This window comes from Carcharodon carcharias, chromosome 23 (genome assembly GCF_017639515.1).
Source record: "Carcharodon carcharias isolate sCarCar2 chromosome 23, sCarCar2.pri, whole genome shotgun sequence".
Lineage (NCBI taxonomy): Eukaryota > Metazoa > Chordata > Chondrichthyes > Lamniformes > Lamnidae > Carcharodon > Carcharodon carcharias.
In genome coordinates this window covers 5,091,048-5,107,208 of record NC_054489.1, presented here as the reverse complement: position 1 = coordinate 5,107,208, position 16,161 = coordinate 5,091,048, and the positions used below count along the sequence as shown (strand labels likewise).

Here is a 16,161-nt window from a genome sequence, read left to right as displayed (position 1 = left end):
CAAAATATGGTCCTGGGGTCAGATAAGGTTCAAAGGTTCAAACGTCTGGCTGTCCATTGCCTGTATCTCGCCAACTTTCAGCCTGCGACTGAAATCAAGCAGAAAACTCAACAGTTTTAACTTGGGCGAGGAGTGGCCTCTTTGTTGGCTCCCTGAATACCATGTAGCTCCGTGTATGGACCATGGAGTTTCACAATACGTAGCTGAATGTCCATCATGGCCAAAACATCAAATTACAGGAACTTCTTCCTGAGAAAACAGCGTGGCAGGACACAGGCTCACATAGCTGACACGGAGACTTTTTAATAACAAAAAGTTTAAAAGTCCATAACAAAAGAACATAAGAAATAGGAGCAGGAGTCAGCCCCTCCAGCCTGTCCCACCATTCAATGTGCCAATGACTCATCTTCTATCTCAATACCACCTTCCTGCACTATCTCCATATCCCTCAATTCCCTCGGAATCCAAAAATCTATCGATCTTAGTCTTGAATATTCAGCAACTGAGCATCCACATCTGTCTGAGGTAGACAATTCTAGAGATTCACAACCCTCCAAGGGAAGAAATTTCTCCTCATCTCAGCCCTGTTATATTCTGTGATTCTATGTAAGTGGCCAACCCCTTATCCTAAGAGTATGACCCCAAGTTTTATGTTCCAGCCAGGTGAAATAGTCTTCGTGTTTGGCAGAAAGGGGTGTTAAGATCAGAGGGGGAGGGAAGAGACATTTCTGTAGCACCCTTCATGATCTTTGGGCATTTCAAAGTGCTTTATTCGTTAAAGTACTTTTGAAGTGTAGTCATTGTTGTAATGTAAGGAGGAAACATTTTGGCCAATCCATGCACAGCAAGATCCCAAAACTGCAATGAGGTCACTCAGGGATTACAGACATTGTGGTCCCTGTGTCACATTACTATCTTAGCTGCATTTATGCTTTTTTTAAAATTAAAAAAAGAGAAATTAGCAGTGTAATACTTAAATGTATCAAAGAAACTTGACAGGCGGAGGGTCTGGGCTAAACAAATCATCTTATGTTATATACACCAGCTGACCTCCCAACAACTTGTATTTACATAGCACCTTTACATAGTAAAGTATCCCAAAACACTTCTCAAGGAGTTTTAACAGATACATATTTGACACCCAGGCTACCTAAGTGGAAACTAGGTGAGGTGATCAAAAGATGTCCCAAAAGGAGAAGAAAGAGGCAGACAGGCCGAGAATTTTTGGGAATTCCAGAGCTCAATTTCTAGGCAGCTAAAGATGTGATGTGATTAAAATTGGGGAAGGAGAGGAGGCTAGACTGCAAAGATCTTGAAGAGTTTTACAGGCTGGACAAGATGAAAGAGATGGGGGGGGCGTGCGCGAGACCACAGAGAGATTTGAACACAAAGATGAAAATTTCAAAATTGGGACATTGCCAGATAAAGTCAGCGTAAGTCAGTGAGCACGTGGGTGATGGGTGAAAAGGACTCAGTGCAAGTTCAGGTATGGCCAGAAGAATTTTGAATGAGCTGAAGTGTACTGATGTTAAGTCCCAATAGTTGTTTAGAAATGAAGACTGAAACCAAGACAGACTGCTTCAGACAGAGTTGTTTGTCATAAAACTCTCCACAGACAGCACCAGTCTCAGCTGTTTATCCCTTTTACGTTGTTTCATAGTTCGCCATTGTGAGATTTGAACTCTTGATACTCTTTCGAGTACAAACCTGTTTCCATCTGTTTCAGATGAAGTCACATTGTTCCATAGTTTGCCATTGTGAGATTTGAACTCTTGATCTTGGGGTTACAAGCCCAGTACCATAACCACTTGGCTATTTAGGCCAAGCCCTTTATCCCTTTTACACAACCAAATGGCTACTTAGTTCAACAGCCTAATAATTAGCAATTGAGCTTCTTTAATTGTTTCCTTCCCTAACAGATTTCCCCTCTTCTTTAAAAGTAACCCTTAAGTTTATATAATCACACAAAAAAAATGGTAATAACAAATATCAATACATATTTTTTCATTCAATAAATTGACCTGATTCCCCTCGTTAAAGAAAAAGAACACATGTACAGATGTGTCCACACAACTGAGGGTGCAAGGGGAGCTCTGAAATAGATGACTCAGGAGCTCATGAGCTAAGGCTACAGGAGTGTTTTATAATTTCAATGATAACTGCATGGATCTACCCTGAAGTTGTTGCTGGACAGTCAGACAATACCTTTGTTTAATAAGGAACATTATCGTATGTCATTCACATTGCATTATTCTGATGCACCTATCACATTGGTTTTCACAAGTATTTATTCCACCGAATGTGGTTCAATCCCTTATTCCCGTGATTTCACTCCCCGAGCTGCCTCTCAGTCAAGAGCTGCAGTGGGCCACAGACAACGAAAAGAAACTAAACACAGTAGAAGAGCTCCAAGGTAGGTGCAAAAGTATAAAAGTTTAAGCTTTTTGAACTATGATGAGGGTAATTTACATTTTCTGCCTCCTGCACTGAGCTCACTTTGCGAGACAGCACATGTGTAAGAGAGACAGAGCATGTGCATGAGAGCTCCCTTCCTCTAAATTAACCTGCCAAACAAGCAAAGTCAACATTCTAATCTGCAACCTGACCTCAAAATGAATGCACTTATAGCTCACTTCAAGGATGCTGAGCAACTATACATTCCAGCATTAAAGGAACATAGGCCTACATTCTGGTTTTCCAATGTCTGATTTCCTGTTATTGATTGTTTTGTGCAAATTATATAATCTATCAAGAGCACAGACATAGACCCACCATTATTCCAAACTGCTTGCAGGAGATGAAAAACTTCTCCCGTAAGGCAGCTGCATTGTTGATATAATCCAGCTCCTTGCGGCTGTACTCCTGCTGCAGCTGTTGACACTTACTGATCTGCTTCTTCAGTGATGGGATTTCATAGTTCACATTGCGCACCAGTAAACTGGAGAGTTCAGCTGTTGTAAAATAAACAGAAAGCATGCCTATGAGGAATGGGAGACATCAAAATCACAGCCACAGACAGAGAGAATTCCTTGCATTCCCATCGCATTTAAGAGGAAGCTGTATAAACACACAAGAGAGAAAAATATACCTATCAGGAAAGACTGAACAAACTGGGCTCCTTTCTTTTTTCTAGAATAAAAACTAAGGTGTGACCTGACAGAGGCCTTTAGAATTTGAAAATTAAAACTTTTGATAGGGTTGACATAGAAATGTTTCCACTTGTGGAGGAAACCAAAACTGGGGGCCTTCAATATAAGACAGTCACTAATAAATGCAACGGATTCAGGAGAAACTTCTGTACCCAGAGAGTGGTGAGAATCTGGAGCTCGCTTCCACACAGAGTGGTTGAGGTGAATGGTTTGGATGTATTTAAGGGGAAGCTCGATAAACACATCAGGAAGGAAGGAATAGAAGGATATAGTAATGGGATTAGATGAAGACGTGTGGGAGGGGGCTCATAATTGGGCTGAATGGGCTGTTTCTGTGCTTTATATATTGCACTTTATGTCTTCTGCTGCCAGAGGGCACTGGCCACATAGTTCATTGTGGTTCTCGTCAGGGACTGATAATAAACTCTCACTGCCCCGAAACCCACTTGTCAACCCGGGTTGATTTTGATTTTTGGGTCCTGGCCAATAATGTTTGCTCTAAGCTGTATGAGTGTGCAGCAATCTCGAATGTACTGCTTACAAAGAAAAAAAATGATCCTGACTGGGGATCGTGCTGGCGATCACCAGTTCCGGTGGTTAAAAAGCTCCAGTTCGCAACCCCCGTGATTTCGAGACCTCAAACTCATTTAGATTTGGTGTATGAGCTGCAGGGATCCAAACAGGCAACTTAAGCGGGGGGGGGGGGGGGGGGGGGGGGGGGCGCGGCGGCGTCGGTGGTGGTGGTGGTGGTGGTGGGTGGAGATAGTAACTGCCAGCAAGGACAGTTTTGCGTGGTTGGGGGTTGCAATGGCTGAGGTCTCGTGGACGGCAGTGCCTCAGGTCATTTTTGTGATGCACTCCATCTGGGGCCCACAGAAATGATTCCACACTTGCCTTTGGCCAAATCTCTCAAGTGCCATCTCTTACGGAGCTGGTCTGAGAGAGTACAGCGCAGACTCCAACTTGTCCTGACCTAAAATGGCAACTGAGAATCCTGTTTATATTATAGAGGACCAACCATCTCAGAATTCTACATTAAAGGGGGCCAATTGTCCACATTTATAATGGAACCTTCTTACATGAACTGGCCACGGTGTAATTACAAACTTCCACTAGTGCTGGTGCTGCAGTGTAACAAGCTTAAATAGGAAATTACAATTATAAATCTTAACAAAAGGTGTTATGCCAGGTGCAATATTTTAATATATCAATACATACACTACAAGAAATTTCAGATCGTCTGTTTTGGATGTTGGTTGAGGGACAGCAGGAAGAACTCACACTTTTTCCTTGGATAGTGCTGTGAAATCTTTGAGATCCATCTAATGGGGCCTTGGTTTCACATCTCTTCTGAAAAACAGCACCTCCAACAAGCACAGCACTTACTCAGTACTGCACTAGAGTGTCAACTAAGCTGGAAAAACTCAGTAGGTCTGGCAGCATCGGCGAAGAAGAGTTGACGTTTCGAGTCCTCATGACCCTTCGACAGAACTAGTTCTGTCGAAGGGTCATGAGGACTCGAAACGTCAACTCTTTTCTTCTCCGCCGATGCTGCCAGACCTGCTGAGTTTTTCCAGGTAATTCTGTTTTTGTTTTGGATTTCCAGCATCCGCAGTTTTTTTGTTTTAATGTCAACCAAGCTGATGGGTTCAAGTCTCTGCAGTGGGGCTGGAACCCATGTGTGTTACCCACAGCTCACATCTAGGATTCAGCGGGGTCCTGGATTTAATGAGCTTATTGTAAAATAGCAGCAAACTGGCTTCCTTACCTAGATAGATGTTGTCTTTTTCATATAGACACACAACTTCCTGCCAGTCCTGTAGCAAGAATATAAAGAAAAGGGCTAACTTTAGATTTTAAGAGAAAAAAACCAGAAGGAACTGTCTGTTAAATTTGGAACAAACTTACCTTCATTCGCTGAGAGGAATATCCACCAAAAATATTCTTTGTGGAAGCTTCAGTCCTTCTGAGGATCTCTACAATTCTCAAGCAATGGAAATAATGGATATCTGCAGGAGAGAGAAAATTATCAGTCCACAGAAAAGGAATATCACCTCAATACAAAACCACAACTGCCTGATTTCCATTAAATGCTGATGGTTCCACCATGTATTTCCAATCTCATAAACTTTCTCCACAGTATTTGTGAAGCCTGTTAAGAATAATTGTTGCCAAAACAGCTTGTGTTTATATCCTATAACGTGGTAAAACACCCTAAGGCACTTCACAGGAATGTTACTGAACACAATTTTACAACGAAACACAGCACGGATAGTTGGACAGCCGACCAACATACTAGTCAAAGAAGTTTTTTAAGTAGCAACCTAAAGGAAAGAGAAGTAGAGAGATGGAAAGGTTTAGAGGGGGAATTGCAGATGTTAGGGCCTAGGCAGCTGAAAGTACAGCTGACAATGGTAAAACGATTAAATCGGGGATGCATAAAAAGATTGAATTTGAGAATTGCAGGGATCTCGAAGGGCTGTAAGGCAGGAGGAGATTACAGAGACAGTGCGGGGCGAAGCCATGGAGGGGTTTAAAAACAAGAACAGGAATATTAAAATTGAGATGCTGTTGGACCAGGAGCCAACGTAGGCCAACAAGCTCAGGTGGTGATGGGTGAACAGAATTAAATTATCAAAAATTTAGATGTATTTATCCAGGTTCCCCTCAAATACACGAGGGAGAAAGGAATAGAAAGATATGTTGATGGGGTGAAATGAAGTCAAGTGGGAAGATGTCGGTATGGAACATTATTAGTATGGACACATTGGGCCATATGGTCTGTTTCTGTGCTGTGGACTTGATGTAAAGCATCAAACAGACAGAATTTTCTTCTGTTCAATGTGCGCTGCTCCTGGACTATTGCAAAGTTAACTGTAAATCCTGTTTAACACACAGGCTGCCAGGATGAGACATGGCAGAAATGGCACTGACATGATCCTGACAGCAGCTGTTTGATCTCCTCATTCTCTGGCATATCCTGGATCGCGTTGTTTATTTTCTCACGAATCACCAGTGCCGAGTTCTGCCACTTCAGCTTGCAATGTCGCCTATCCACCAGCCAGTCTGTGAGAGACAGGGAACAAAATATTCGTGTCAGGCATGTCATGCTGAACATTCAGGAAACAACTTAATTACAGGGGTTTCTTATTTTTTCTTAGGCATATAGATGTACATCTTTTTTTATTCATCACGGGATGTGGGCTTCACTGGCTGGGCCAGCTTTTATTGCCCATCCCTAATTGCCCTTGAGGTGGCGATGTTGAGCTGCCTTCTTGAACCGCTGCAATCCACGTGGTGTAGGTACACCCACAGTGCTGTTAGGGAGTTCCAGGATTTTGACCCAGCGACAGTGAAGGAACGGCGATATATTTCCAAGTCAGGATGGTGAGTGACTTGGAGGGGAATTTCCAAGTGGTGGTGTTCCCAACTATCTGCTGCCCTTGTCCTTCTGGGTGGTAGTGGTCATGAGTTTGGATGAAGAAAGGTCATTGATGAAGCAGCTGAAGATGGTTGGGCCAAGGACACTACCCTGAGGAACTCCTGCAGCCATGTCATGGAGCTGAGATGACTGACCTCCAACAACAGCAACTAATTTCCTTTGTGCTAGGTATGAATCCAACCAGCGGAGAGTTTTCTTCCTAATTTCCATTGACTCCAGTTTTGCTAGGGCTCCTTGATGCCACACTCTGTCAAATGCTGCCTTGATGTCAAACGCCGTCACTCTCACCTCACCTCGGGAGTTCAGCTCTTTTGTCCATGTTTGAACCAAGGCTGTAATGAGGTCAGGAGCTGAGTGGTCCTGGCAGAACCCAAACTGGGCATCATTGAGCAGGTTATTGCTAAGCAAGTGCTGCTTGATAGCACTGTTGACGACCCCTTCCATTACTTTACTGATGATTGAGATGATGGGGAGGTATTGGTTAGGTTGGATTTTTCCTGGTTTCTGTATAGACATACCTGGGTGATTTTCAACATAGCTGGGTGTTTGCCAGTGTTGTAGCTGTACTGGAACAGCTTAGCTAGGAGCACCGGAAGGTTCTGGAGCACAAGTCTTCAGTGCTATTGACGGAACATTGTCAGGGCCCATGGCTTTTGCATTCAGCCGTTTCTTGATATCACATGGAGTGAATCGAATTGGCTGAAGACTGGCTTCTGTGATACTAGGGACCTCTGGAGGAAGCCAAGATGGATCATCCACTTGGCACTTCTGGCTGACGATTGTAGCAATTGCTTCAGCCTTATCTTTTGCACTGACATACTGGGCTCCCCCGTCATTGAGGATGGGGGTTTTTGTGGAGTCTCCTCCTCCAGTGAGTTGTTTAATTGTCCACCACCATCTATCCAATTTAGCACGGTGGTAGAGCCACACAACATGATGGAGGGTATCGTCAATGTGAAGGTGGGATTTCATCTCCATAACGACTGTGCGGTGGTCACTCCCACCGATACTGAGATGGGCAGATGCATCTACAGCAGGCAGGTTGGTGAGGATGAGGTCAAGTATGCCTTTCCCTCTTGTTGGTTCCCTCACCAGTCTTGCAGCTATGTCCTTTAGGACTCGGCCAGTTTGGTCAGTACTGGTGCTACCAAGCCACACCTGATGGTGGATATTGAAGTCCCCCACCCAGAGTACATTCTGCACCTTTGCCACCCTCAGTGCTTCCTCCAAGTGGTGTTCAACATGGAGGAGCGCTGACTCATCAGCTGAGGGGTGAGCAGTACGTGGTAATCAGCAGGAAGTTTCCTTGCCAATGTTTAACCTGATGCCATGAGACTTCATGGGGTCTGGAGTCAATGTTGAGAACTCCCACGGCAATTTCCTCCCAACTGTAAATCTCTGTGCCGCCACCTCTGGGTGAGACAGGACATACCCAGGGATGATGATGGTTGTGTCTGGGACATTATCTGTAAGGTATGATTCAGTCAGGATGACTATGTCAGGCTGTTGCCTGACTAGTCTGTGAGACTGCTCTGCCAAATTTGGTACTAGTCAAATGTTAATAAGGAGGACTTTACAGGGTTGGCACAGCTGAATCTGCCATTGTCTTTTCTGGTGCCTAGGTCAATGCCGGGTGGTCTATCTGGTTTCATTCCTTTTTTGGGACTTTGTAGCAGTTTAATACAACTTTAATGGCATTTCAGGGGCATTTAAGAATAAACATGGGTCTAGAGTCATATGTAGGCCAGGCCAGACCAGTTCAGGATGGCAGATTTCCTTCCCTAAAGGACATTATTGAATCAGATGGGTCTTTGTAACAATCGACAATGGTTTAATGGTCATCATTAGACTTTTAATTTCAGATTTTTTACTGAATTCAAATTCCACCATCTGTTGTGGCAGGATTCAAACCCAGATCCCCAGAGCATTACCCCGGGTCAACAACAATGCCACTATGCCATCGCCTCCCCCACTCTACCTTCCACAATGGGCTACACATTGTTTTCTGACAAGAGGGTATCCTAAAAAACCTGGGCTGACACTCCAGTGTAATATTCCCTCAATGTTGCACTGTCAGAGAGGCTGATTTTCTGATCAAACTTTAAACTGCGGCCACGTCTTTCCCCTCAGATGCGCTGAAAGGATTCCATGGACTTGTTTTGCAGAAGAGCAGAATTCTGGTGGCATGGCCAATATTTATCCCTCAATCAGTATCACGAAAAAACAGATGATGTTGTTTGTGGGAGCTTGCCATGGGCTAATTGGCTGCTGTGCTTCCTATTTTAAAATAGTGACAGCGACACCAGACTCCCAAAGCAACTGCTCTACTCAGAGCTCGGTCACAGCAGGAGATTCCCAGGAGACCGTAAGGCATAGGAGAAGTAGGCCATTCGGCCCATCGAGTCTGCTCTGCCACTCAATGAGATCATGGCTGATTTGATAACCCTCAACTCCACTTTCCTGCCTTTTTCCCATAGCCCTTGATTCCCTTACTGATTAAAAATCGATCTCTGCCTTAAATATACTTAATGACCCAGCCTCTACATTAAGGAGTTCCACAGATTCACTACCCTCTGAGAGATGAAATTCCTCCTCATCTCTGTCTTAAATGGGTGACCCCTTATTCTGAGATTATGCCCTCTGGTCCTAGACTCTCCCACAAGGAGAAACAACCTCTCAGCATCTACCCTGTCAAGCCCCCTAAGAATCTTATATGTTTCAATAAGGTTGCCTCTCATTCTTCCAAACTCCAATAAGTACAGGCCCAACCTACTCAACCTCTCATCAGAAAATCCCCCCATACCCAGAATCAATCTAGTGAACCTTCTCTGGACTGCCTCCAAAGCCAGTTTATCTTTCCTTAGATAAGGGGACCAAAACTGTTCACAGTATTCTAGGTGTGGTCTAACTACCATCTTGTATAGTTTTAGCAAGACTTCCCTATTTTTATACTTTGAAATAAAGTGAAATTGTATGTTAGCTTTTTGGGATTCATGCACAAGGACTCCCAAATCCCTCTGTGCTGCAGCCTTCTGCAGTCTTTCTCCATTTAAATAATATTCAGCTCCTCTATTCTTCCTGTCAAAGTGCATAACCTCACATTTTCCCACGTTATATTCCATCTGCCACTTTTTTGCCCATTCACTTAACTTGTCTATCTCTCTCTGTAGGTTCCTTATGTCATCCTTACCATTTGCCTTCCCGCCTGGTGATAGTACATTCACTTCCCTCATCTAAGTCATTAATATATATTGTAAATAATTGAGGCCCCAGCATTGATCCCTGTGGCACTCCACTTGTTACAGGTTGTCATCCTGAAAATGCCCCCCTTATCCCAACTCTGTCTTCTGTTAGTTAGCCGATCCTTCATCCATGCTAATATACTACCATCAACACCATGGGCTCTTATCTTATTAAGTAGCCTTATGTGTGGTACCTTATCGAATGCCTTTTGGAAATCGAAATATATTACATCTACTGGTTCTCCTTTATCTATCCTGCTAGTTACCTTCTCAAAGAATTCTATTAAATTTGTCAGGCATGATTTCCCCTTCATGAAGCCATGCTGACTCTGCTTGATTATGTAATCCTAGATGTTTTGCTATTACATCCTTTATAATAGACTCTAACATTTTCCCAATGACAGATGTTAAGCTAACTGGCCTATAGTTACCCGTTTTTTGTCTCCCTCCCTTTTTGAATAAGAGTGTTCCATTAGCAGTTTTCAAATCCTCTAGAACTTTTCCAGAATCTAAGGATTCTTGGAAGATTACTACCAGTGCATCCACCATCTCTGTAGCTACTTCCTTTAATATCCTTGGATGCAACCCATCAAGTCCAGGGGACTTATTGGCTTTTAGCCCCATTAGTTTCCCTAGTACTTTTTCTCTACAGATAGTTATTGTATTGATTTCCTCCCCTTTGGTTATTTAGTATTTTTGGAATGCTATTAGTATCTTCTACCATGAACACTGAAGCAAAGTATTCAACTGCTCTGCCATTTCCTGGTTCCCCATTAGTTCTTCCCCAGCCTCATTCTGTAAGGGGCCTATGTTCAGTTTGGTCTCTCTCTTCCTTTTTATATATTTAAAGAAGCTCTTACTGCCTGTTTTTATATTATTTGCTAGTTTACACTCAAAGTTTATTTTCTCCCTCTATTTTTTTGGTTGCCTTTTGTTGGCTTTTAAAACTTTCCCAATCCTCTGGCTTACCAAAAATCTTTGCCACATTGTATATCTTTTCTTTTAATCTGATACTATCCTTAACTTCCTTGGTTAACCATGGTTGGTTTATCCCCTTCCTTGAATCCTTCTTCCTCACTGGGATATATCTTTGTTGTGAGTCATGAACTATTTTCTTAAATGTCTGCCATTGTTCAACCGCCATTTTTTCTGCTAAAATCCTATCCCAGTCTACTCCAGCCAACTCTGCCCTCATTCCTTTGTAATTACCCTTATTAAGTTTAGCACAGTTGTTTCCGACCCAAGTTTCTCACTCTCAAACCGAATGCTAAATTCTACCATATAATGGTCACTGTTTCCTGGGGTATCTTCTACTCTGACATCATTTATTAAACCTGTCTCATCACACATTACCAGATCCAAAATAGCTTGACCCACAACATATTGTTCTAGGAAACTGCCCCAAATACACTCTATGAATTTCTTCTCATGGCTACCTCTGCCAATTTGATTTTCCCAATCTATGTGAAGATTAACATCATTCATGATTAACGTACTGCCTTTTTTACATGCCCTCATTAACTCCTGATTTATTGTCGCACAGCAGAAACACTTTAGGGATGTCATCAAAGCATTCCTGAAGAGGTCAAACATCCCCAACGATTCATGGGAGACCCTGGCTTGCAACTAACCAAAATGGAGAAAGTTCATTCGGGACAGCACTAAACAAAATGAGAGACTTCGTCGGGAACATGCAGAGGCGAAGTCAAGGCATCAGAGGGAGCAAAAACCTCCAAACAATCCATCGACCCAACCCTTATAGCACCACCTGCCCCACATGTGGTAAAGTTTACAGATCATGCATTGGACTTATCAGTCATCTCAGAACTCATCGAACCAGAGTGATGCAAGTCATCCTCAAACCCAAGGGACTGCCTAAGAGAGCAACAACAGGGATTACACTTCAAGAAGTGCTTCATTGGCTGTAACACAATTTAGGATGTCCTCAGGTTGTGAAAGGTGCTACATAAATTCAGGTCTGTCTTTCCTGCTTCCAGACTGTTCTCAATGCACCTATCAACCAACTACCGATTGGCAGGGGTGAGCAGGCTGGGAATGACCTCCAGCCCTGCCCCCCCTTCAACACCACTGATGGCAGGTGCCACGCTAAATAACTGTCCCATAAACTTGATAATTTTTAGAAGTAATTTCTAATCCTTTAGGTTTTCTCACAAGAATTGTTTTGGTAGAATTATTGCCGTTCAGTCTCATTGCTACAGAAACACCCGCCTTGCAGCTCCGGGGGTTCACAGCATCAAACACTGACATGCCCTCTTTATACTGTTCCAAGCTGCAGCAATTGACTCTAATTCACCAGCTACTCCTTGGTACACTCTGCTGTATCCCAAACCTGTGCCTTACCACAAGGGGCACTTTGCCCGATTAGGGTGCCTTTTCGGGACCTCCTTCTCCATAGGGAATGTGACAACTGAATTGTACACAGCAAGTACAGCAATGGGAGATAAAAGCAAAATACTGCAGATGCTGGAAATCTGAAACAAAAACCGAAAATGCTGGAAAAACTCAACAGGTCTAACAGCATCTGTGGAGAGAAAAACAAAGTTAATGTTTCAAGTCCGTAAGAAGGGTCATACGGACTCAGAACGTTAAATTTGTGTTTCTCTCTCCACAGATGCTGTCAGACCTGCTGAGTTTTTCCAGCGTTTTCTGTTCTTGTTTCAGCAATGGGAGTGTCAGTCTTGGATTTTGTGGCCTCTGAGAGACTGAAGAAATAACCTTCTACTGTTATTTTTCCTCATGTACTTACTTAGTTTCCTTTAAACACATCTAAAGTTTTGCTGTGTTATTTTTCTCTCTACATTGATTCCTGTTTTCTACAAGTCCTGTTCACCCACCATCCACTGGGTTCACATTGACTCCCAGTTTGTATAAAAAACAGGTTTTGCCAGTCATTCCAGTGCGGGGTTTGAACCCACAACCTTCTGACCTCGAGGCGAGATGCAGTTTCAGACTCAGGACAGTAGATACCTCAGGGGAATAAGTCTGCTCAGCTGATTCTGGCCAAGGTTATGTGTAATTTAAAAATTTTAGGGATTCTGCCTGCAGCTCGTGTTGCAAAAACATCCACTAAGCTCCTAAAGTTGGAAAACAGTAGCAAAATATATTCTCCAAACAGATTTAGGATCATTGGCAAAAGAACCAGAGGTGAAATGAGGAAAATTGTATTTTTGAGTAAGTTATGATGATCTGGAATGCACTGTCTGAAAGGGCAGAAGGCCAATGATAACTTTCAAATAGAAATGGATAAATATCTGAAAATATTTGCAGGAATGTGGAGAATAGCAGGGGGCTGAAACTAATTGGATTGTTCTTTCAAAAAGCTGGCACAGGTGCAACAGGCCAAATAGCCTCCTTCTGTGATGTTCCATTCTACGTTAACCAGTTTTTTTAAAACAACTCAGCGGTGCAGAGATTTACCCAAGAGCTTGCTGGTCTGTATGTCAATCGGCCATTTCCTTTGTTCCTGAAAAGAAAATAAACACAAGCTAAACCTCAATGAAAATGGGAGCAGAGTGTTTCTACAGCAGCCCTCACACAGCACTTCACAGAGCAAGAGGCGAAAACAATCAGGTAGCGCAAAAGTGAAAGAAAAGGGTTTTGAAGAGACAGATGGAGGATGCAAAGAGCAGCGTGTGTAGTAGAGGCTGCAGATGGTGCAGGAATAGCATGTGAAGTAGATAGGAGCTGGGAACAAGGAGTTCATGTGGGAGGTTCAGGCTAAACAAAGCAGTTTACATACAAATATACAAACAAGGAGCAGGAGTAGGCCATTCAGTCCTTCAAGCCTGCGCCACCATTTAATAAGATCATGGCTGATCTGATAATAACCTGAAATCTGCTTCCACCTACCCCCAGTAACCCAGCACCCCCTTGCTTACCAAAAATCTATCCACCTCTGCCTTAAAAATATTCAAAGACTCTGCTTCCACTATCTTTTCAGGAAGAGAGTTCCAAAGGCTCTCAACACTCAGAGAAAAAATTCATCCTCGTTAAACAGTGACCCTGAGTTCTAGATTCTTCCACAAGAAAAATCCTCTCCACATTCACCCTGTCAAGGCCCCTCAGGATCTTATGTGTTTCAATCAAGTCACCTCTTACCCTTCTAAACTCCAGCAGATACAAACCTAATCTGTCCAGTTTGCTGAAGAAGGGCAAGTGACAGGGGATAAAAACAAAAAACTGCGGATGCTGGAAATCCAAAACAAAAACAGTGATAGGAGCAGATAATCAAAAGATGTCACAAACAAAAGAACACAGAGGCGTTGAAGGTGGTGATATTATCAAAACGAATGTGCTAATTAAGAATGGATGGTAGGGCACTCAAGGTATAGCTCTACTGGGGGTGGGATGGAAAGGCTAGCAGGACATAAGAGATTTAAAAAATAATGGAAATAGGTGGGAAAAGAAAAATCTATATAAATTATTGGAAAAAAACAAAAGGAAGGGGGAAGAAACAGAAAGGGGGTGGGGATGGAGGAGGGAGTTCAAGATCTAAAGTTGTTGAATTCAATATTCAGTCCGGAAGGCTGTAAACTGCCTAGTCGGAAGATGAGGTGCTCTTCCTCCAGTTTGCGTTGGGGGGGGCAAAGACACAGACTGTAATTTCTGGATAACAATTCAGTTTGTGGTCAAAATAATGACAACAGAATGTCAGACACACGCTCCTTTCCCAGGGCACTGTTCGTTCACACCAAATGGAGGGTAGCTTTGTCCCATTCGGACACCGAGACACTAAGCACTGCCCAGCTTGGTCACTGTCGCATGGTCAGTCCAGCCTGGCTCGGCTTGTTGCTGAGACAGTGCCTGCCCCGGCTCAGACCCTGACGCTCGGACAGTGCCCTCGCCCGGCTCGGACTCTGTCGCTCGGGCCCTGAAACTCGGACAGTGCCCCCTCTGGGCTCAGATCCTGTAGCTCGGACAGTGCCCCTGTCTGGCTCGGACCCCGTCACTCGGACAGTGCTCCCTCCCAGTTCGGACCCTGTCACTTGGACAGTGCCCGCTCCCGGCTCGGGCAGTGCCCTCGCCCGGCTCAGACCCTGACGCTCAGACAGTGCCCCCTCTGGGCTCAGATCCTGTCGTTCAGACAGTGCACCTGCCTGGCTCGGACCCTGTCGCTTGAACAGTGCCCCCTCTGGGCCCGGACCCTGCCGCTCGGACAGTGCCCCCTCTGGGCCCGGACCCTGTCGCTCGGACAGTGCCCCCTCTGGGCCCGGACCCTGCCGCTCGGACAGTGCCCGCTCCGGCCCCGGGCAGTGACCCTGGCGAATGGCCATTAACTCAGCTCCTCCTGCACAGTTGATGATGTTTTGTCAATGATGTCATTCCGCCCCTGGTTATCCGCGCTTCCTAACAACACAAGACAGATCCCGGCCCCTAGGGCCAAACCCCCCACTCCAGCAGCGGCCGGGCGATCAGACGGAGGCCCTCTCGCTCCGATCTCCCTCTCCCTCACCTCCATCCTACTCAGGCCCCGCCTCTGTTACGTGTCCTTTCCCACTGCAGCAACAGGCAATCGAAAAGCCGATTACCATGAGCCAATCAATTTAGACGACCTTACAAAACCAATCGACGACCGCCTGGTCACGTTCAGGTTACCAATCAGATCTGAATACGGAATCGAACCTTTGACCAATTAAATGTCGCGCTATCACTCCTAACCAATAAACTGTCTCGTTTATTTTGTTGTCCAATCATAATGGATTAACTCACCGATTATTGGTGGAATCGGATAAAGGCGGGACTTCTTTCATCCAATAGGACAGAGCCTTCTACACTGACCAATCAAATTGTAAATGAAAATTAACTGCCCGTTTAGCAGCTCCTATCGCTGCAGAAAGTGAGGCGGGCGGGCGGGCGGGCGGGCGGCTTTAGCTGTAGTATTATTGCCGGGCTGAGTAATCGAGAGATTTATGATGGGGGCCGGAAGTTCAAATCCCACCTCAGCAGCTGGTGAAATTTAAATCCAATTAAACAAACTGGAATAAATAACTGGTGATGGTCATGGGATCCACTGGATTGCTGCAAAAACCCACCTGGTTCACTGATCTCCTCCAGAGAAGGGAATCTGCTGGCTTTACCTGGTCTGACCTTACATGTGACGGTCAGACCCACAGCAATGCAGTTGCCTCTTAAATGACCGACGCTGGGTGGTTTCTGCCCGAGGTCAAGGGACCTTTGGCCAGTCTGTCAAATCGCTGCCGGCGGAACTCGGCCCCAGTAATTCACTTAGTTTTGTTCAAGAAGACGGCCCCCCCGCCACCTTCTCCAGGGCAATTAGGGATGGGCAATACATACTGGTTTCACTAGT

General features: G+C 44.4%; 1 protein-coding gene across 3 annotated transcripts in view; it reads right to left on the bottom strand.

The window, feature by feature from the left end:
- The window catches only part of cdk5rap3 (CDK5 regulatory subunit associated protein 3), a 35,730-nt gene extending 20,328 nt beyond the window's left edge, over positions 1–15,402 (bottom strand). For 2 of the 3 annotated variants that reach the window (XM_041173674.1, XM_041173676.1), the window contains exons 1-6: positions 15,307–15,402; positions 13,272–13,317; positions 6,084–6,215; positions 5,058–5,158; positions 4,918–4,966; positions 2,773–2,951 (exon numbers count right to left, since the gene is read on the bottom strand). In XM_041173674.1, coding sequence (XP_041029608.1) covers positions 2,773–2,951; positions 4,918–4,966; positions 5,058–5,158; positions 6,084–6,215; positions 13,272–13,317; positions 15,307–15,312 — 513 coding nt within the window. In that variant the 5' untranslated portion in view covers positions 15,313–15,402. The remainder of the gene's footprint in view (positions 1–2,772; positions 2,952–4,917; positions 4,967–5,057; positions 5,159–6,083; positions 6,216–13,271; positions 13,318–15,306) is intronic. The other variant, XM_041173675.1, reaches the window with a different exon arrangement.
- Positions 15,403–16,161: the final 759 nt, after the last annotated feature.